The following is a 22,808-nucleotide window of genomic DNA, read 5'->3' on the forward strand; positions in this document are numbered from 1 at the left end:
ATATCATACCAAATTTCACAGCATAATTATAGAACTAGTAGCCTAAGTATAACATAGATAGCACAATTATTTATGATACCAATGAACACAATCATTGCACTTTTATACGTTTGTGCAATAATTCCGTTAAAAACTGCTAATTAACCGACAAAAAAACAACAATTGAACATATCAAACAAATACTCATCATTTACACCTTTAATCAAACGCAATATTTAACAAACACAATATATCATTTTAAACACCTTTTTCAATTAAAATCAAAATGTATTGTCACCAAACGGACCGCTCGATAATGTAACACCCGCTGTAATCAATTGAATTTTAAAGAAAAGGTGTAATAAAATAAAGGGCCGAATAAGTCTGGTCGATTTGAGGCCGAATAAGCTTGGGGCCGAATAGGCCTGAAATTTCGTACTAGGCCGTAAAAGCTTGGGGCCGAAAGAGCCTGCTACCAGTGGGCAGAGTGGGCCATTTTAGGGACATGGAACTGCACCCATTGGTTAGCTAAGCTGGAGCACTGTTCTGATAATAATACATTTTATGATTGTTTGTTGATATAATTGGGCAAGGGCTTATCTCTTATCTGAAACCATACTGTGTTTGCAATAATCAACAAGTGATAAATCCACAGATAAGACACATTTCAACTGCTAAATAGCCATAAACTCGATAACACTTATGACAGTTCTGTATGGAGTAATACACAACAGTAGTAACTGGCGTCAATTTGACTGGTAGCCATGGAAAGTCTTGAAAATTAAGGAACTTAGAAACCAATCATGCGCTTTGTGATTTTGAATTGAATCCAGAGAATACAATTTCAGAGGAATGCCAAGCTGTTATTGTCTATGAAATCAATAAATTGTACTAATAATTACAATCCATACAGAAAACCCTTCTCAATTTACATTTTTATCTGAATATTTCATTATAACATACTGAATTGATTTAATAATAATAATAATACTTTTTCTTATACTATTACAATTCCCCTTTACAATGTCTTTTAATAAACTGTGTAATATACAGTATTTTATTTGAGTTAAATATCAGTATAAGCAAGTTTACATACTAAATTTTTAACGCCACTTTGGTTACCTCATACATTCTAAAGTTATAAATTCAAAATTAATAATCAATATTCAAAATTTGGGTTGCTACACATTTGAATCACACACTAATTTTAGCAATTTCTTTCAAATTGCTATTATTCACCGTGTGATGTAAATCTTTATCAGTTTAACTTTTTTTTAAATAATTCACTTGAATAATCTAGTAACTTTTTACATTTTGTACATACATAATTTGGCATAAATTAATAGAAAGTAGCATAGAATATGTTTAAAATAAATGTGCATACTAACTTAATTCAAATTAACGTATGGATTTATTTTGAAATATAATTCTTAGTTACTTTATTGTTAATAATTTTGAAGTATTGGCTAATAAGTCTTAATGTTCAAAAATGAAACAACATAGAAATACTAAATTTCAAATAATTGCAAAGACTGTTTAAATAAATTTAACATTATGATGTTGAAATCACATAAACACACTCAATCTATTTCATTGACAAATAATGAAAATGAAGCAATGATAAACTTCCTTTCTCTATTGATGAGCTTGATTGATCACTGATTGAATTAACATTGATTATTCAACCAGTGACAAATCAAGTATATCAATAGAGGTGTTAAAAGTAGCAGATTAATCCCCCAGTATGGAATATGCTGGGAGGAGAAAAGATTAGGGTATTAGGAGGAGAAAAGACTAGGGGGAGAAATGTCCAAGGGGGAGAAAAGACCAGGGGGAGAAAAGACCGTACACCAGTAACATCATCCTTGGCAAAACCGAAAAGTGCCTTGTTTTTCCTTTTTTCGACGTTTTTGCACCCAAAAGCAACACACTGAACCATGTCGAATAACGATTGTCATTCAAACAAACACACAGAAAAGCACACGTTTTCAATAAAACTAACCGTATTAACATAACACGATATTGAGTGTCAAAGTTGTCGTTAAACGCGAAGTGTTCAGGTTTCGATCCGTAACAACAATGGACGAGTTTCCGTGTCATGCGCGTTGTGTAAAAATGACGTCACAACCAAAATTGGTGGCGGAAATGCCCGAGCGGTTAACGGAAAACAGGATCATCGTTTTTTAGTATCATACTATGTTTTGCCATTGCTCTCGATGATTTCAATCGTTTTAGAACATATATAGGATCTGGCATGAGTTGTCATATCATACCATATTTTATAAAACGAGTTCAGGAATTGTGTTAGTAAATGAGCCTTTGGCGAGCTTATTAACGAATTTCATGGACGAGTTTAATAAAATATGGTATTATATGACAACAAGTGTCAGATCTTTTTTATCACATGAATTTGAATGAGCAAATTAAATAAATATTTACGAAAACATAATGATAAATCCCGAATGTTTACATTACGTGACGTCATTTGACGTTGAAACGTCATTTAAACAAAATAACCAAATGCGATTGATCAATCGAACGAAATTAAGCCTATGAAAACGCTTAAAAAATATATTACACATGTGTAAGATACAAATATTCGTAATGGTTATATTACATGGGAAACAGGGTATGGCATGTGATAAACATATTTATAAAATAACATTTTTCGTTATAAAATTGGCATTGGACATTTAAAGAACTTTATGTATACTGCACGATTATGCGTCACTCAACGTGGTATTTTGTAACCGATTTCAAAGGTATTCAAGGATTTATTCTTATACCTTAATATATTGGCACAAACTGCAAGAAAAAACTGCTGTCTTTTATGAAATAAATTGTTTTGAAAATGTATTTTAATAGCTTGAAATATTTGCAAAAATAAAGTTCTTAACGGTGTGTTTACATTATGTCCATCCCTTGTGTCAATCCCTGAACACTCCGTTGATTATGCACCCTGATCACATTATTGCACTATTGTAACTTCATTTTCGTTGGTTGATGTTTTTATTCAGATTGATTGTTCTTAAACACCTCGCATTCGTGTGGATTATTTTTTATAATCTTACTAAATATATAGAAATTGTAAATCTCCAGAAACATTTTCATGAAAATGGTAAAACCAGCTAGACTTAAAAAGACAAGTGACTTATATAGAAAATAAAATGCAACACGCATTTAACATACAAAATGCTTGAAGCTGAAGTAACTGCATTTGAACAGTCAATGCTTATTCTGTACTGTAAACAGTTAAACCGTAAAAGTGGCGCGCCGAACCTCAAACGTTTCCCAGAATTAATCAATTACACATGCTTATAAATAGACATTCATTACATAAGCATTTTAATAAACAATTATATAAATCATAATAAAGAAGCATTATAATTCGTACCCATCTACCAATTAAATGTGTTTTTGTTGCAAGAACAAGAAAAATCTTAACAATTTTTGGAGTCACCCTGTAATGAAGTAAATATCCGTATAAACTTGATTATTTCTTGTAAAGAATTTTTAAGAACTTAGAATCAGGTAGTAAATAACCAAGACACCGTAAAGCATCACAGGAACGCATGATATATACAACCAAATATAACATATCTTTGGTGTTTTTGAAAATATTTACATAAACAAACCAACATATTATATTTTTAATAAATTATAACGTATGATTAATGCAAAAAATAGCTGATATTTGTGCAAATCATCCGGTGTCTAAAAGCGTTTACACGTTCCACACACTGTGCTAATTTTAGCAATTCAGTAATGTTTCCACGCAGTTTATTTAATTTATTTATGTTTTTCTATCCATGTGTGCTATGTTTAACGTACTGTATCTGTAATTGCATGCGCACCTGGGTTTTACGGGGAAAACTGTTCCATGGACTGCCATTGTGAACATTGTCATAACGTCAATGGCTCGTGTGCCTTGTATTCAACACAGTGTCGTGGAGGTTTTCGACTAGAAGGCGAATTTTGTAAACGTAAGTATTTTCTGTAATTTGTCTGGTAATACGTATTTCAAGTATTTTCATGTATTTTATACTTTCTATAATTTTATTACACCTAATTGAACACAGTAAATGTACATCGATATATATTAAGGGTAAATGATCACGTTTATGCTTAATTGTATTTTAAAAGATTATAATTAAAATTGAGTTCTGGAAATATGATCTAGTAACATTATCATGTTTGTTTTGATAAAGCTGAAAACAGCAAACCGACATCGGTAGGGGCCATTGGTGGTGGTGTAGGGGCTGCAATAGCGGCCATAATTGGGATTTCCGTCGGTCTATGGTTCTTCCGTAGAAGAATCAACTCTAAGTAAATGTTTTAAGCGTATTTACATTGCTTCATTTTTATGTGTTGTCGATAACGTGTTTACACAGCTATTCTTGATAAACACGATAAGTATCATACATATTAACTGTCCAAGCTCCACTGCTCTTCATTGATGGTTTAGAATTGACTCCATTTGCAAACTGTACATGACATTAAACCTGCTGTAGGTAGAAAAATCGTATGTAGGATAACTCACTGAATCAATTTCATTCATTTATATATAAGACAAATTCTGTTCTGAAACCTGAATAACAATTTTGAAAAAAAACTTAAAACATCGTCATGAATTTACTTTCAAATTCTTAGACTTAAAATGTAAGAATATCTAACTTAACATGTTATTGCAAGTACCTTGTTTTCTTTAAATCGCTATCGCTTATTGATAAATTTGGTTTGGGTCTTCTTTTTCTGGTAACTACATAATAAAATGCATGCATGTTTTAGCATCTAAGTCTAGTCTCTACTTTGTATGTCTTAACTCGAATTTAAACGTTTAATTTCAGAAACACGAATCGCTCGAGTGATTCTACAGAACTAACCGATATATCAAAAGTTCAAAGACAAGTCAATGCACATGAAAATGCCGTTTATAAGGATACTAAAGCGAATGCAAAAATATACGCAAGTATGGTTAACGATGCAACGCATTAGTTTCACGCATTATGTTTATACATTTCTGACAGGATATTTTGTGTCACAAGTTTAAGTATGTTGTTATGAAAATTGCATGGGCGTTTGTTTGTTATTAACACGATTATACATACAATAGAAAATGTGTACAGTTTTTACAATTAACATAACACTAAAGTTTGCTATATTTTATTTATTCTAGACACAGATAGCGACTACTACAGTTACAATGAAGTTGTCCCGGGAATCAAGATACATTTACTGTGGGACTACATTCGCGAAAAGACAAAGCCTGGATCATCGTTTTTTGAAGACGAATTTGCCGTGCGTGTGTTTCAAATCATACTTTGTGCATACCCTCTCGGTCTATTATGTTCTTAATGGTTAATTAAAATACTCAATAACACCAATTTACTTAACTAAGGCATATACCTAAATACTACCGTTCATTAAATCAATACTTCGAAATGGATCCAAGTACATGTTTAAGCTACAATACATGCAATTAAAATCAACTAATAACTCATATGTGTATTTTTCTTTCCTATTTTCTTCAGAAACTACCGGCAGGTTTAATCCATAAACACGACTTAGCTGCCGCCGTAGAGAACCGAGGCAAAACCCGCTACCGGGAGATGTTTGCTTGTAGGTTACCTATGTCTCAAGTTTTATATTAGCTTTCCAACAAACCTTCACCTACTCTCTTTAAGGATTCGCATATTAATAAGTTGATATGTATTCGCCGTTAATACTATTGCGATCTATTAAAATTTAAAACTGTTGATTTGTTTCTGGCATTCATACTCGTGGACTCAATTGGAATTCAAAACGCGCTGTATTTGTGTCCGGAAGAAATAATCTTACTCGCCTTAAAACTGTATAAGGCTCTTGATTTCTATTTCGGGTGTATTGTCTTGCAAACAATAAGAATGTTTAAAAACGCGTTTAATTTCTAGATGCTTGCTTTAAGAATTCGAAACGCCTTGGCGTTGTTTCCGGAGTTTATCCTGGAATTGTTCGCGAAAACGTTTACAAACTGATATTGAAATTGTAGACGACCACTCTCGAGTGCCTTTGGAAAAGGAAAAGCCAAGCGACTCCGAATATATAAATGCCAGCTTCATTCACGTAAGCAATTATGCATATATGTATTTGCTGCGAACTCGGACACATAGAAAATGCTCCGATGTCGTTTTCATTTTTTATCGGGTGCTATGAATATCTGACGTTCAATGCATAAGTGTTTGCTATATAACAGTTATAAAACTTGTATTTTTCAGGGATTTGGAAAAGTGACTAAGTTCATTGCATCCCAAGGTCAGATTTGTTTTGTTATATCATCAATTAAGCTTATGAGTTCATTTAAATGCTAAACAAAACCCGTTGAGTATTAATCTATTGAATTCCAATAATTTAAGACACATATGTATATGCACAAGTGTAAACTAAGCCAACTTTAAGTGTTTCGTAGTTCCTTCTTTACTTTGTTAAGTTTGGCTTTAAATTCATGCAGCATCATGTTGTTCAATTTTTTTTCCACTATAAGGTCCAACGGAAAAAATGATCGACGATTTCTGGCGCATGATTTGGCAGCAACGTGTGAACAAGATTGCAATGCTTACTAATGTTTTTGAAATGGGAACGGTATTAGTATTATTTATAAATTGATCTCAAAGATGTATGAACATGTTTTATTGTGTGGTTAAGAAATATGTATTGAACTATCAAAACACACATTAAAAAACTTGTAACTAAACACTATTTTAACAAACTTCAGTTAAAATGCCTGCAATACTGGCCAGAGGAAATCAATGGTGTATGCACGTACAGTGGTGTGGAAATAAAGTATACAGCTATAGAGGAGACGTTCGACTACAATATCAGATCTTTTGACATACGTCGGGTATGTAAACTGTTTGCAGCATAGGGTCACACTTTTGGAATTAGAATGTACCGTTTGTATATGCATTTTTCGCACTTTATATAAATATCAATGTATCTTGATTGGCCTCATTTAATTAGCCAATTGTGCTGAATACTGCTGAATACGGCGATGTAAGGTATCAATCATATATCAAATAATGTCTAGTTTTTGCATTAAGTAAAATAACCAGAAGACAGTTTAAAGTGTAGTCTTGTATTTGAGTTTTGAGATTAATTGTGCCGATATCATATGTACGGATATTTGAAAAAAGTGCTATAACTTCAAAACTGTTTTAATATCGTGACGTGTTGTCGTTTTCACATTTTAATAATTTGCAGAAGCATAAATTGTATTTTGTATTTATAAATATGATGCTATTGAGATTTTACTTCACGTTGAATCTCAGGGGAAGGAGTCACGACGGGTAAAACAGTTTCACTTCAAGACATGGCCCGACAAGGACGTTCCCGAGACGACCTGGAGTCTGGTCGATTTCTGGAGAGTCGTTGATACTACTGATGCGGCGAACATTTCGCCAATTGTCGTACATTGCAGGTACACGTTGTTGTTGCTTTGTGATGTCGTTTTTCTCAATAAGTGGTCACTTGATAGAGCCCTCCCGCTAAGACCAAAATGCTTATTCTTTATTAATCCGGATTGTGATAATAATGTTTTACAAATGTATAAAGATAATTTTAAACCCCAATACTATTATCAGTAGAAAAATTCGTGTAACTACATTATGATACTATACGTAAAAACTTTCAATTGTGTCTTTTTAATACAGCGCGGGTGTTGGTCGGACGGGAACATTTATCGCCCTTGACGTATTAATAACACAGGCAAGGATGGAAGGATCCATTCGACCCCTTCAAATAGTCGAGGCGCTGCGTCAACAAAGGGTCAACATGGTTCAAACAAAGGTTGTGACTGTTGAAAAAAAGTCATGCATATCATGGCGAATTTTACTTCACATTGTGTTTTGTATTGCGTTATCGTAGTTTTTTATTTGAGATTTGCTCTTTCATCTATTAATAAAGGAGCAATACAAATATCTTCACGAAGCCGTGGCTGAAGCCCTACTGATTGGGACACATCCTGTTCTTACACGGCAGTTCGCAAGCGTCGTCGACTACATGATGGGCAAAGAGAGAGAATCTATGACTACGAGACTTGAAGAACAATTTAATGTATGTATGAAATTTATTCTATAGCATATAGTTAATAACATGTTATTGGATTGACTTTGTCTATGCTAAGTCTCAAGATAAATTTCAAAAAAATTTGCAAGCGATCTTTTTCTGATATAATACAATCACCGTTCAACTTTCAAACAGATATAATCAAATGTTATATATACGCTTCTGTATTTTAATTTGTTTAATAATAATGAACTACTTGGTATAACATTGGTATTTTTCTGGGGGGGGGGGGGTTGAATCTGATCCATTTCTAACAACAATGATAAATTGATAGTCTATTACCGGTAATTTGACGCATCTACAAACATCTTTGTATCGGGCCAATATCAGCGTATTTGTGTGATAAATTCGTATTTTAATAACTGGATAATATACGTGCAAATAACAATAACTAGTATTTCTGTTCGTTGTAATTATAACTTTCGTTCGGTACCTATATTTGCATAAATCTAGCTAGAACATATTTCACATTGTGCTAAAATATGTGTTCAATGGAACGATTACGCTACCGTCTTCGAATGTCTTGAATAAAGAATGAGCACATCGAACTATTTTCAGTTAATTGTCAAATGTATCCAAGAGGTACCTGAATCGGCTGAAGAACAATCGTCGGGTCCAACATATGGGAATATGGAGACAGTCATGTCGGAAAGTGCGCGTTTTCTATTTATAAAAACACATTTAACATGTTGATTGCACTTTAAATAATTATTCTGATATTTTATATGGATAATCTTTATTGTTGTGATGTTGGTTCAGTCATATCTAACGGCGCATTAAGTAGACGTTTAACATGTTTGTCACATATTTGTTATTATCCAGTACACGCATACCGACCGCAACTGCAAAAACGAGGTTCGAAGATCATCCAGCGACTGGGAGCCATTTTCCTTCCGGTATAATTGTTTTATCTTTAGTGTTAAGTTTTGCTTTGAACGATATTTAATTGTAGTATGTCATATAAGAAAGCTATGACGCATGAGACGTTATGATTTCATAAAATACTGATTTCCTTTAAATAACGTTTTCTGTAATAGTCAGATAAAAAATTTCAAAGGCTAAAAAAATAAACATGTTATGTGGTCGGTATATTAACATTTATTACATTAGTGCAAATAGATAACGCATGACAAACGTTATTTTCTGCTAAAAAGCACAGTTTATAATTAAATTGTTCTCCTTTCCAATGAATACATATCGAGTTATCCCAAAGATAGCAAGCAAGTTACCGCAACGTACACATGATCTTAAATAATACAGGTACACATCATGATTTGTTTCAGACTGTTGGCAATACCAATGCACTGCTAGTGTGCATGTCACCCACCGACCAACACATGGAAGAGTTCTGGTCCTTAGTCGACGAGCATCATGTAACCACGGTAATCAGCCTGGCTTCACCCGGCAGCGCGACATATGAGGTAACGTAGCAAGTATTCATAATACTTAGTAACAATATTATGTATTAGCTACAAGCATTATGTATAAATAAAAAGGTTTTCTATGATATCCGTTTTATATACATGCTTCAATTGAATTACCTTTTAGACCTGTCAGCATTTGGGTGCTCGAGGAAGCGGTCGGGTTGGACAGTTTTCTGTCAATTACCTTCATGAAAAGAAAAACAAAGGCAGTGTGGAAAGAACTTTCTCATTCAGAGATGAGAATCACGAGGTAAGCATCGATATAATGATACAGAATAATAGTATCTAAATATTTTTATCAATAGAACACCAATGTTGAACTTCATTGTATAGATATTTGGTACATAAGCTAGTGTATTCGCATAAGAATCTGTTCAATATGGTGCATATCATCATTCATGTGTTCCGTGTTGAGGGTGTGTTTGCATTTATTGCGCCTGTTTGCACTGTGTGCTCCGTTATCGGTACGAAATGACCATATTGTGATGCGTTGTTCCAAAAAAAACTCCAACAAAATAACAGAAACACAACTAAGAAATAATAGTTTACACATTAATAACATTAAAATAAGAGCTGAAATTAGTAAGTTGTCTGTAACATTACACGTGTGTCGATGAGCCTCGTTTAATATCATCAGGGGCACATTTTCATCATTCGAATATGTGTAAAGCTTGAGCATACTGTCTAAACAGGATGAGGACTACCTGACCACAATAAAGCAGTTCCAATTAACCTCCTGGCTGGAGGGACATGACACGCCTTCAGATATGCAGTCATTCCTTGATCTGCTTGAAGAGGTACTGAAGTGGCAGCCACACCTATCCGACAAAAGACCAATTCTGATCCATTGCCAGTGAGTTTCATAGCCATATGAATAATATTGACGAGTATGCATTTGTGACTGCTTAAATTTGTGATCATGCAAATTTGTTTATATTAATATTATTATCAAAGTACTTGTATCCTTTCATAATAACGCTGCTCTTCTTGTGAACAATTAAATTGTTTTACGAAATGATGGTGAAAATGAGTTTACAACTCGAGAAGTAATACGTGTAGTGATAGTTCGGTGTTGACGTTGTATTCGTTAAAGTAACGCTTAATTATCTATTAAATTACTATATTATCACCGGTTAGGTTGACTACGTTTATTTATTCATCTAGAACTGGTTTCATGCGGTGCGGACTTACCGCGTTGGTCCTGAACGAGATACAACGCATCAGAAAAGAAAATGGGCAAATTAACATCGTGGTATCTTTCAAAACTATGAAAACCAGGTGTCGTGATTTGGTTCACAACAAGGTAATTGCAGATATTTTATCGTGTTTGCCTAAACAGGTTTTCGTTTTGTAATACTATAAATGGTCTTCATACCTTTCTGCTATTAAAACACGTTGGATATTTAAAAAACTATTTATTTATGTGCACGCGTTTTGTTTACCTTCAGACACAGTACAGATTTTGTTATGAAGTCATTTTGGCCTACATAACGAACTCGGGAACCTACCAGAACCTGTAAACCAGTCAATACACAGCTTGAAATCCTTCAAAAACATACGCAATGTCAAGGAAAATGATTAGGAAGTGTGCGTTGTAAATTGATTTAACAAACATTTTCTCATTACTTATTGCATAGATTACTAGTGCAGGATTATAAGTAATCACGTTGTGTGCACATATATGTAACTCGGAATGTATGTTATTTAAAAAAAATGTTTTTATAAATTGAAGTGAACAAATTAAATATTATTGAACAATTTGTCTTTTCTATTCAAATTACCTCGACAATTAAGTATGTTTAACGCGCAAAACCAATACAAAAAGTTATTGGCTCACTTTTCACCCATTTATTGCAAGTTACGTATTTGCATTAATCAACTGTTAGTTTCGGGGGGCTATAATATGCTGGGACATTAAGGATGCCTAGTTATTGTGTTTCTTTGTTATGTGTCTACATGTTTTTTGTAAGGTGTAGAGTCACTTTGATGCACGTATTAACAAGATTGAGTAACTTCCACACCATTGAATTCTCACAAAACAAAAACAAAGCTACAAATACTTGAAAGCAAAAAAAACAACATATTGCGATCGCATCTTTTCCAAATTATTTTCTCACTTACAAGTTACACATGCAGAGTTTAAAGTTGATCGATGTGGGACATTACATTTTTCTTCACGATTTCGTTTGTTTTGTCTAAATACAAATTCTTTTTTAGATAAGATTGTTTGTTTCAACAAAAAATTTATTCAAGATTAACAGCTTTGTAAATGGGAAACTATCAGTTCTTACTAATTCTCAAAGTTGTTCCTATCTTTGCAAATATATGTCTTATCAATCATATACTTTCTTAGTGCTTTATATGCATAACATTTTAATCAGAATTTGTATTATACGTAAAGAGTAAATAATATGCATAAACTAGTTTCTTTTTAATAGGATACGATTTTCGTTATTACATATTTTTCTTTTGTTGTTCAAACGTATCGTTGGATATTGCTAAATACATGTGAAACTATGTACATATTCATGTAAAACAACGTCAAACTGTTATTACTAAAGACATTATTTGTATATTAATTCGGCCTAAAACCATCATAGATTACTGACTTTGAGACTATTTGATGTTTTTGTTCATAATTTTAAATTCGCAAACAATTTATTTATTTATTGTATTGCGTTTGAATATTTATCGAGACGAACATGCGTTTATACTTTTTACCGATTCAATATGTATCTAAAGGTTGGTTCCCACTGCCGATTCGATCAACTCGATCATCCCGATCACCGAAATCTCCCGACCAAATCCGACCAAGCTCGACTAAAAGAGTATACATGACAACTTCTAGACCTCTTGTCGATAACACACGACCCCCACACGACTCATTCACGACGTCCACTCAACCATCTTTCCGATTTCCGCTCGATCATCTCGACCTATACGCGAGCCCTATACGATCTCAGCTCGACCAAGTGGACCTCAGCTCGATCGCCACCAGAGTTGCATACGACCAGATCGTGATGGTCGTACTACAGTCGTACAAAGCGATCTAAAATAACTCGGGTAGAGGTCAAGCGGATCGGGTACAGAGCTCGTGTATGGTCGAATAGCAATCGGAAAGTGATCGTGTACGGTCGAGTAGCCGTCGGGAAGCAGTCTAGAAAATATGTACATCAAATTGAATAAAGGTCGAGTGGATCGTGTTGCGATCTATAATAACTCGGGTAGAGGTCGAGCGGATCGGGTACAGATCGTGTAAAAGATGTCAATCCGATCGCCACACGATTGCTTCACGATCAACTCGATCTTCTACTCGACTAATACACGACCACTTCCCGAGCGCTTCTCGATCCATTTCCTACTCGATCGCTACTCGATATTTTTTGACATTTCGAAAAATATCGGGTAGGAAGCCCGACCAATGCCGACCTACCCGACCGCCCCCGACCACTCATGCCGACCGAACCAGACCAGTACCCGACCGCTTGGTCGGGCTTGATCGAGTTGATCTGATCGGCAGTGGGAACCCAGCTTAAAGCACTGTGCATTAAGAACAAAACTGACAATGAAATTTAAAAAGTCTGACATTTACTTTGGATTGGATTAGAAACGATGGTTTTCAATAATAATGAAAATCTCCCTGATTTAGATTTATATTTTTTTAAAGATAGAATCTATCTATTAAAATGATTAATGTTTCGTTTAGTATATCAATATATTATATAATATGTCAATATTATATAATATGTCATAATAATTATGTAATGACTAAATGGGCAAAAACGTAAGGTATATATAATTTTAATGTTTTGGCATTATACTGTTTTACATGCATACGTTCTTTTGTATTGTTGTTACGGAAAATTACTATCGTGCATATGTGCTGTATTAGTTGTTGCTATATATACGAATAAAGCATACGTACTCGCTAATAAGTGTTCTACTTGTTATGTTTTGATTGGTACAATAGTATTAAAAACAAAAGGACCATAATAGCCTTTAAAGCCTCACTTGATTTGAAGGTTTACCTGACTTAACCCGAATTAAAACAAGGAGTTCATATTATCAATATAAAAATTCGCACCATGTTTCATCAAGATTGTGTAATAAGTAAGGCATAAGCAAGAGTGTTATTAAGTTTTTTTAAAGATTTGACCCGGTTACCTATTCTTGTTACGTCGTTGTTTGTCAAACATGACCCTGATTTGACTTTACCACAGGTTATTTTAAGAATCAAGAATAAGATTATATTTTGTTCAATACATGATATTGCAAGCGGAAATATTAATGTTCTTACCTCATATACCTTTATTGAGATTCACACAGTACGGTGTACATGATTTCCTATATATGAAACAAAAAGATTTATAAAAACGTCCGTATCAACTGAAAGGTTTGGAAGCTTGAGTAAATCAAACATACCGTAAATGTGTATCTTTTGTAAAGTAGTTCCGACCGTTTAAACCGAAATATGTGTAAGTCTACGCTTATCAAATATGTAAAGAGAAAACTCTACTATCTGCAATCTTTTGTAACAGATATCCAAATTATCAAAAAGCTTTAAATTTCAAAACATGGCATGCTGAATGATGTCACTTTAAATGAAGTAGTACAATTAAATGCGTTTGATGTAGTTCATAGCGTGCAAGTTATTACTTTATATGCATGGTGTTAATGCCATCAATATTTATATAATTCAATTTCAAGTGACGGTTACCCATTGTCAAGTCAACCAGTACCCGGTCCGTTGTTAATGTTAATCGAACTACATTGTTATGCTACAGAAAACAACACGCGACAGAAAAAATCGTTAAAAAATCGGATATGTCCTCAAGTAAAATATCACTCACCAAATAACAACATAATACATTTACTTAACTGTGTGACTTCTTGCTACATGTCCATCATTTTTCACAACAGCAACATTCAGCATTGTTTTTTTTTCATCAGTTAACATTAAATTATTATTTGCTGAAGTTTTATCACACTATTACACTTTCCAGAAAAATGTTTTCGAGACAATAAGATATAGTGGTGGCGACACTGCTATAATGCTACAGAAACCGGTAGTCCGGCCGTTATGCCTCTTTATAAAACAGCATCTAATATATATGATATCGCTGATGGATAACCTTGCATTTTATTTCGTTGATCTCAAGCTTTGCATGATATGACAGATTTAAATAATGCGCGGACTTCGTGGTATATCACTTTGTTCACGGTCAAGTTATAAATGCGATAGCAGTTGAATATACGCTTTACATGTTTTAACACACTTATACCATGAACGCTTTTCATTATATAATACATTTGCAGCATTGACGCTTTATTTATAAAACAAGCAGGCTACATGCATTATTTACATGTTATAGATAACTTTCACGATGGACGCTTTACATGTCCTGACACGCATGTACGATGTTATACATACTATGACACATTTGTAGCATGCATGCAACATATGATAAGACATACTTGTAGCACGCATGCAATATACATTATAAAACAGTCTTGTAGTATGCTCTCTATACTTAATATAACCGACTTATAGTACACACGCTGTACAAGATATGCCATACATGTAGCATGCATGCTATACATAGTGGTACATACTTTTAGCATGTACGCTATAGGTGAAATTACACACGTGTAGCATTCAAGCTTAACATGATAGGACATTATTGTTGCATTCACGCTTTACATGATAGGACACTCTTGCAGCATGCACGCTATACGTGATCTGACATAGGTGTAGCATGCACGCTATAAATGATGTGACATACTTGTAGCATGCACACTATACATAATCTGACATAGGTGTAGCATTCACGTTAAATAGGATATGACACACTTGTTGCACGCACGCTGTACTCGAAATTACATACTTATACCATGCACGCCGCACTGTATATGTCATACATGTAACATAAAACATATAATGAATAATGAATTTTAAATGATTTCATAATTTATAACGTAGATCCTTAATACTAGTTTGGTATTATCACAAAACATAATAAATTCCAGTTGCTAGAAATAAACCCACACTTTGAAACCCAATTTAAGATCGGTTAAAAGCGTTGACTGGGGTAAAATTCAGTACAAGCCATCATTCTGACAACAAGCATTTTGAGACGTAAATCATGGTGACTTAGTACATTTTAATTATTTTCGGAAGAATGTTGTAAGGATTTTTTAAATGTTAAGTCGAAAAGGGGTCATACGTCGCGCATGCGTTAGAATTTGTACCATATTATAATAACGTGCCATTTCCCCGTCATACCGGACTGGAGTTCTTAATGTGTTCTTAAGTAGAACCAGGACGCGGTAAGATCACCTTGAACGCCTTACACTCGTAGTGAGAACGCTGGAAGAATGCGTTAAAAAAACAAGAACGGAAAGATTGCGGCTGGCTAGAACGCCGTAGAATCGCTCTGATGACGCCATAAACATGTAAGCCTAGCACTTTGGTCGCGGTGGAACTGTAGACAGTTGTTCATGGATGTCCAGAGACTCTGTGGCCTCCCTACTGCGTTCCCATTATGTAAATGGCATTTATCCGACTCTCTTTCTTGCTTAGCCGTAGTGCAGTCGCATTGCAAACTCCAGGATCGAAGAAGAATCTTAGACGACACTCAAAACCCATTTGCTTAGCCATAGTGCAGTCGCATTGCAAACTCCAGGATCGAAGAAGAATCTTAGACGACACTCAAAACCCATTTGCTTAGCCGTAGTGCAGTCGCATTGCAAACTCCAGGATCGAAGAAGAATCTTAGACGACACTCAAAACCCATTTGCTTAGCCGTAGTGCAGTCGCATTGCAAACTCCAGGATCGAAGAAGAATCTTAGACGACACTCAAAACCCATTTGCTTAGCCGTAGTGCAGTCGCATTGCAAACTCCAGGATCGAAGAAGAATCTTAGACGACACTCAAAACCCTAGTTTTGACGCGGAGACATCGCCGATGATCAGCGCATCAACGGCGTGATATCCAGTATAAACGCACAGAACGCTGTGAGCAAGCCGCGTTCGCGTAACCCCCCCCCCGAAAACACCCAAAAACAAAACAAAAACAAAAACATAACAACAACCACACACAACACATCGGCGTTCTAACCACGATTGTTATTTCCAAAAACTAACCTTTAGCCCGTAGTAAGAACACCAGTTTAGTATGATTGAGGCCTTATTAATTTAAATGCTTAATGCTCTTACGTCCTATAAATAAAATAAAAGTTTAATTATTCTTTTAAGGGTTTCACAGAAGAGAAAAAGTACATCGCTTCTCAAGGTAAAGCCCTTATATTTTATACACATTGGTGTAAACGCAATTCATTTTTCTCATCAATGGATATTTTAAATAATATATTCGCAATACATATGCAAACAAATATAAGTACAAATGACCTTCAGATAAATTACATGGAGCTTTTTGCTAGTCTTTTTTGATAGACAAACGAGCCTTTACTAAACAGGAGAATAAAAATAAGTGAAGCACCTAATATCTCATAAGTTGCATTTGTTCGGATGATGTGTCTAACCTTAACCAAACATATCCAGATAACTTTGTATACATTCAGGTCCTGTCAATCCTATGGTAGGCGACTCCTGGAGAATGGTTTGGGAACAGGATGTCCATATAATTGTGATGGTTACAAATCTTGTCGAAGAAGGAAAGGTGCGTTTATATGTGCCTATTGTTCCGTGTAGATATCTGATACATACAATTGTGAATGTTTATGACACTTTCGAAATCTGTACCATCTGCCAGGGAAACATGGACAATTAAAAGCGTAAATATTATTACATCTGGATTGGGCGCAAAATGTATAGACTTGACATTTTATGTGTTTCCAATATTTGTGTTGTATTTATAATTTTGTACACATGCGGGTTTGAGATGAAATGTTTAAAGTACTGGGGCGAAAGAACACCGACAATACACGGTAGCTTTTCGATCACTCTCCTAGAGGATAGAGATTATTCGTATTATACAATCCGAACTATAAGGTTGCACGAACAGGTTTGTCTCTTGTAATAAAGTATCCTTATATACAATATAGTTATTACGTGCTTATAGTTTTGCTGCATAAGAAAAATAAGCTCATGAACGATGTGTTAATTAAACGTTTTATAAGTATACATATTTCTTCTATAAGAGGCTGGCTAGTATTTTCTCATGAACTGGTTGACGAACGAATGTCAAATGTGAGGTTTTATATTCAAGAAGAAATGCAAGCGTATTAAAACGCAAATTAATTGCAGGATAATCCAGATACAAGTCACACTGTGGAAACTTTAATTGCAGGATAATCCAGATACAAGTCACACTGTGGAAACTTTATTTGCAGGATAATCCAAATGCAAGTCGAACTGTGACCCAGTTGAACTACACGACCTGGCCCGATAAAAGCGTGCCGACCAGCAGCACAAGCCTCGTTGATTTCTGGAGAAAGGTTAGATGTGAAAAGAGGAAGGCAAAACAACCTTGGCTAGTTCATTGCAGGTACATTACACAAGTTACACTTTATTCGGCCGAAACCCCTATACACTATATGGGACGATTAACATGAACAATACAAAATATGTGAAATTAGTCAATGAATGTGACATTACACACTTTTGAAGAAGCAACAGTATATACATCAAACTAGCAATAATAGTATGTTATCGGAAGAAAAAGCTGAAGGTATTTTTCATTTACTTATAGCATATTCATCGTTACGGATTGCAAACCGTGCATATTTTTTCATTCCAGAGAATTAACGACTTACTTCAATTATGCACCTCCTTTGTTTTGAAATTTTGATTTGGATCTGTCCGTCGATCGATCTGATAAACGTTCATTGAATTGGTTACATTCGATTCTTCATATTGAGAAACACGTGTTTAATTTGCTTTTCATGTTTATAGTGCTGGCGTTGGGCGCACGGGGACCTTTATTGCAATGGATGTTCTCTACGACCAAGGAAAGAGCACAGGGACCATTGATATCCCACAGTGTGTGACCAATCTAAGGTCACAAAGGGTAAACATGGTGCAGACAGCGGTAAGTGTAGCAAACCTTATGTTGCTGTGTTATTTAAACAGTGTTCTAAGCATTATAGTTTGAGTAAATTAAAATACTGTCATGATAAGGTAAAAGTTATGATAGTTGTTTTACCAGTATACTCGCAATTCGTATAATAACATCTTTTAAAACTGAATAAAGTAGACACATCGTCAGGACCGCGGCAGTAGTGATTTGTAAGCCGTCATTTATTATTTCCGGCTTTCGCGATCAACATTATCGCAAATCGATTGAACATTAACATTTAACTATCATGTCCGTTCATCATTCCAGAGCCAGTACCGGTACTTGTACAAACTGACCCTGGAAATGTTGGTACTGCCCTCAGAACCCGTGACTGCGGAGCTGCTGGCTGAAGCCGGGCTTGAGAAAATGTATCAAGTAAGTGAGGTTGTAAGGAATGCAATGGCTTTGCCTCATTGAAAACGATATTTCTATAAGCTTGCGAAGTAGAATTTATATTATGATAATAATAATTTAAAAAAAAATGATGTGCATTTCAAAATGAAGAAAACAAACGTCTGATGTTTTTATTGGTCTTTTATTGTGTCTAATAAAATAACCTTGTAAGCAAGTGGATATTCGTTTTTGGCAATTATCATGATAAGAAAATACAACACATGAACTTATATTTAAAACAGACATAAGTTAATTTTACCGATCGAGAGGGACTTATCGATGCTGTCGCCTTTCATTATTTGTTTTATTCTATGAGTCTTTGATTACTAAAAAATCTGAAAACTGTTTTTACCAGGATTTATGCACGGAGGAATCTCTGTATGCAGACGATAATTCGTACAAATCAGCAACGTCCGATTCGAATAAGAGTAAAAATAGATCGATGGACATCCTTGCACGTATGAAGAACATTTTTATTGCCAAAAGCTATATATGCTGTTATGTTTGGTGTGTTATATTAAATGCGTTTTTGATGTGTGTTTATTGTAAAATAGTTGATTAAACTGTCAAATGATTAAGTGTATAATTCTATGGTGGTTTACCTTATTGTTTTGGACAGAAAGAATAGTTTTTATTGCAGCTTGTTTCATTTTGATCCCTCGTGATAGTAATGTGAAAAATTACTGAATAGTTTTTATTTTAATATAAACATGTACCATCGTGTTTTAGCTGATGAATATCGCCCGTACTTGTCATCCAACATTCCGGACACGACCGATTACATCAATGCTGTGGTTATGCCGGTAAGTTACAAAGAAAACTGTTATTTATATGAAATCTTACTTTAGGTTTGAATGATATCTCATGTAGCGCGATAAAACAACACATGTTATTTGAAGTTTAATAGAATACATGTACACAAAATAAGGTTAATTCAAAATAAAGATGTTATTGGAATAACAGATTTGAATTGAAGTAATGCGTAAACGTTAAAAATCTGCATGAAACAACCACCATTCATTTATTCGTTTCAGTTCATGAAATACTTATTATTCGTAAGCCTAATGATCATTTATTTTTTACATGTTTTTATCACGATTCATCGAACTGGAGTTTATACACTTTGAATACTTTATCACTTCACATATAAACTGTTCTATATATTTGATTGTAAATTAAATCAACACAAATACACAAAATGGTTGTAATACTTGCTAATGCTATTTGTTTCAGAGTTTTAAGCTGCCAGCAAGGTTCATCATAACACAGGCTCCTCTAGAACATACATTTGTTGATTTCTGCAGATTGATAATTGAAAGGGAAATTGGACTTTTACTTTCGTTTGACGATTCTTTACCTAAGGTACAATACATTAATGAAGCCTGTTTATTTAAAGTTTCATCTTTAAACCCGATACAAAAATTGTGCTGTACAATTGACAATTTAAATATATAGAGTAATTGAAGCAGTTGAAAAGCGTTGATGAAACTTTTTTAAATAACGTTTCGTTTAACTACTTCGTTTGCAGGTAGGTACATTTATCCCAGGTGAAAGTGAAACGCGGTCGTTTTCAGGGATAAGTTTGACAGGTATATCGCGTGAACAGAAGGAAGGTTCTGACTTTCATACAAGATCGTTCGACCTTACACTCAAACAAAAGGTAATCAAAGACCCATTGAAAATTTGCAAAACTACACATTGATAAAAGAAATATACTTTAAAATATTTGAATCGTTCAGAAACAATTGTGTGGTCGGCCATTTCAGTTCTTTGTAAGTGATTATCAAGTAACAAATTAAGTCCTTAGTCCTTTGTAGGTGAGAACAATGCAACACTTAAGTTTTCTGTTACTAGATTACCCATCAGATTTTGGTATAAAAATTCAGATTGAACTTAAATTAATCAACCTACGACAAATGTTTGCACCAAATAAGTCATTGTCAAAATTATTCTGATAGTATAACTATCGCATTCCATTCTTTGCAAACGCACAGGTTTACCCAGATAGTGCACACAGGTTGGTCACAGAAAGAGCCACTGCCCCACAGTGCTGGATCGTTTATGGATATGTTGCGTCACACCCGAAACATTTCCAAAAGTGAAGCACCAATTCTGGCTCAATGTCTGTAAGTAAATTAACAAATGCAATTATTGGTCAATGAGGGTTATATTATCAATAGATTGAATGAAGAATGTCATGTACGTGTGAATTCATTGACCTGGTATATATAAGTACATTATATATTAACGACAATTCAATCATGATATAGCTGTTTTTAGTCTTTTTCTAGTTCTACACGTTACATACGCGACGTCAATTTAGTGTTCACTACCTTTTTCTCAAGGAAATTACACGTGTATATGCACACATACTAAGTTAAAGAAGATATACTGGAATCCCCATAGATGTCTGTCCGGAACGGACACACAGTTTCATAATTGATTGTTCCGTAAGATATGATTATGAATTTCTTTAACACTCTTATTACAACTTGCTACACATAATAACATGCATCGCAGGGGTGTATGCGTAACTACTGCCACGAATTCTACTTCACATGGACACTAAAAAATTGAAAGTGTACCGAAATATTGAATCTTATTAGTAAAGCCTTCATTAGCAGATAAAAAGTAGTGATCAGCCAGCTGAGTGTATACATGTTCCCCACGGTGAAAGGACTCAATGCACTGTTCTATTGAAAAATGTTATTTAATTTGCTTATAATAATGAATAATACCACACATTTTAAATATTCATTAAAATAGTATATCGTGTATAAACAGAAATGGCACCGACAAGAGCGGTCTGTTTGTGGTGTTATGGAACATTCTAGAACACTTGGATACTGACGGCGAGGTCTCCATACCACGTGTCATCAGGCACTTGAGGCTGAGGAGAAAACAGATTATACCAAATTTCGTAAGTACCAACTGGTATTTAGCTGCACTGTGCTTATGTTCTTTCGATTTCATATATTTTATGTTAACATTTATTTTGTTGCAGGCCCAGATCAAGTTTTGTGCCGACTGCATTCGTGGTTATTGTGAAGATGAAACGAGCAACACGTACGTCAACTTGTAGTGACACGACCGAAACGCCGGCGTATAGATAGATCATGTATCGATTCCCATGCAGACTTTTGCAATAAATGTGTTTGTATATTATACACTGAATGCGTGGCATTCCTATTGCAATGAAAGCAAAAGTTTATGAAACATATGGTGTATGTTTTAAATAATTCGTTCATTTGGTCAGTCCATTATAGTTAGCATAATTGTGTTTGAGTATTATATTATATTTATATTTTGACTGTATCAAAATGCTATACATAGCTAAAAAATAGTTAATATTACATATTTTACATTTTCGTTGTTTACACTCGTCTCCAAAAAATACTTAATACAGTTTTATTTTATCTCCGCTACAAACCAAACATTTACCTTACTATTAATTTTTATATATTTTTTTAATATATTTTATCTTTATACCATCATACATGTAAATGAAAGTGAAGAAAAATGAAATTAATGACAGGAAGTATGCGCTAAAATGTTTGCATGGGTACTCCCGGAAAATAATGTCAGCAATAAAGAAAATACTTACGTTTGTTGCATATAGTAAAAGTTAATACGCAGTATTAATGGACATCCTTTTGTGCAATAGTTGTGACACTATTAAAAAGTTATTTATCATCGCATTAAATCATCATGTAATCACAATCACCAAAACCGGAGTGTTTTACCACCGTTATAACTGTATTTTTTATTGGATGCTGTCTCTTGCACTACATTTAGACGCATGAGACACAAATCAGAAAACAAACAAGTGAATGCA

At 34.3% G+C, this 22,808-nt stretch overlaps 3 protein-coding genes across 3 annotated transcripts; all 3 read left to right on the top strand.

Annotated features, from left to right (window-relative positions):
- Positions 1 to 3,826: 3,826 nt before the first annotated feature.
- Positions 3,827 to 12,123, top strand: LOC127871516 (receptor-type tyrosine-protein phosphatase kappa-like). Its single transcript, XM_052414516.1, has 19 exons — positions 3,827 to 3,962; positions 4,188 to 4,305; positions 4,827 to 4,948; positions 5,156 to 5,277; positions 5,511 to 5,598; positions 6,008 to 6,081; positions 6,234 to 6,270; positions 6,500 to 6,597; positions 6,731 to 6,856; positions 7,284 to 7,432; positions 7,665 to 7,800; positions 7,918 to 8,067; positions 8,638 to 8,731; positions 8,902 to 8,975; positions 9,363 to 9,500; positions 9,628 to 9,753; positions 10,196 to 10,356; positions 10,668 to 10,806; positions 10,952 to 12,123. The coding sequence occupies exons 1-19, from the start codon at positions 3,860 to 3,862 to the stop codon at positions 11,021 to 11,023; spliced, it is 2,127 nt and encodes a 708-aa protein (XP_052270476.1). The 5' UTR covers positions 3,827 to 3,859; the 3' UTR covers positions 11,024 to 12,123.
- Positions 12,124 to 16,759: 4,636 nt separating this feature from the next.
- LOC127872599 (receptor-type tyrosine-protein phosphatase mu-like) lies at positions 16,760 to 20,675 on the top strand. Its single transcript, XM_052415927.1, has 10 exons — positions 16,760 to 16,795; positions 17,085 to 17,182; positions 17,405 to 17,527; positions 17,856 to 18,010; positions 18,418 to 18,553; positions 18,848 to 18,955; positions 19,329 to 19,431; positions 19,703 to 19,776; positions 20,207 to 20,335; positions 20,502 to 20,675. The coding sequence occupies exons 2-10, from the start codon at positions 17,099 to 17,101 to the stop codon at positions 20,673 to 20,675; spliced, it is 1,086 nt and encodes a 361-aa protein (XP_052271887.1). The 5' UTR covers positions 16,760 to 16,795; positions 17,085 to 17,098.
- Positions 20,676 to 20,890: 215 nt separating this feature from the next.
- Positions 20,891 to 22,666, top strand: LOC127873692 (receptor-type tyrosine-protein phosphatase C-like). Its single transcript, XM_052417623.1, has 3 exons — positions 20,891 to 21,099; positions 21,758 to 21,893; positions 21,978 to 22,666. The coding sequence occupies exons 1-3, from the start codon at positions 21,035 to 21,037 to the stop codon at positions 22,053 to 22,055; spliced, it is 279 nt and encodes a 92-aa protein (XP_052273583.1). The 5' UTR covers positions 20,891 to 21,034; the 3' UTR covers positions 22,056 to 22,666.
- The last annotated feature ends 142 nt before the right edge of the window (positions 22,667 to 22,808 follow it).

This window comes from Dreissena polymorpha, chromosome 3 (assembly GCF_020536995.1).
Source record: "Dreissena polymorpha isolate Duluth1 chromosome 3, UMN_Dpol_1.0, whole genome shotgun sequence".
Lineage (NCBI taxonomy): Eukaryota > Metazoa > Mollusca > Bivalvia > Myida > Dreissenidae > Dreissena > Dreissena polymorpha.

Excerpts from the sequence above, each read along its gene's own strand:
- LOC127871516 (XM_052414516.1), top strand. The coding sequence starts at position 3,860 with ATGGACTGCCATTGTGAACATTGTCATAACGTCAATGGCTCGTGTGCC. Across the intron at positions 6,271-6,499 it reads TAAGTTCATTGCATCCCAAG|GTCCAACGGAAAAAATGATC; the intron begins GTCAGATTTGTT and ends TTCCACTATAAG. Across the intron at positions 8,732-8,901 it reads GGAGACAGTCATGTCGGAAA|TACACGCATACCGACCGCAA; the intron begins GTGCGCGTTTTC and ends GTTATTATCCAG.
- LOC127872599 (XM_052415927.1), top strand. The coding sequence starts at position 17,099 with ATGGTAGGCGACTCCTGGAGAATGGTTTGGGAACAGGATGTCCATATA. Across the intron at positions 17,528-17,855 it reads CTATAAGGTTGCACGAACAG|GATAATCCAAATGCAAGTCG; the intron begins GTTTGTCTCTTG and ends CTTTATTTGCAG. Across the intron at positions 19,777-20,206 it reads TCAATGCTGTGGTTATGCCG|AGTTTTAAGCTGCCAGCAAG; the intron begins GTAAGTTACAAA and ends TATTTGTTTCAG.
- LOC127873692 (XM_052417623.1), top strand. The coding sequence starts at position 21,035 with ATGGATATGTTGCGTCACACCCGAAACATTTCCAAAAGTGAAGCACCA. Across the intron at positions 21,100-21,757 it reads CCAATTCTGGCTCAATGTCT|AAATGGCACCGACAAGAGCG; the intron begins GTAAGTAAATTA and ends GTGTATAAACAG. Across the intron at positions 21,894-21,977 it reads AACAGATTATACCAAATTTC|GCCCAGATCAAGTTTTGTGC; the intron begins GTAAGTACCAAC and ends ATTTTGTTGCAG.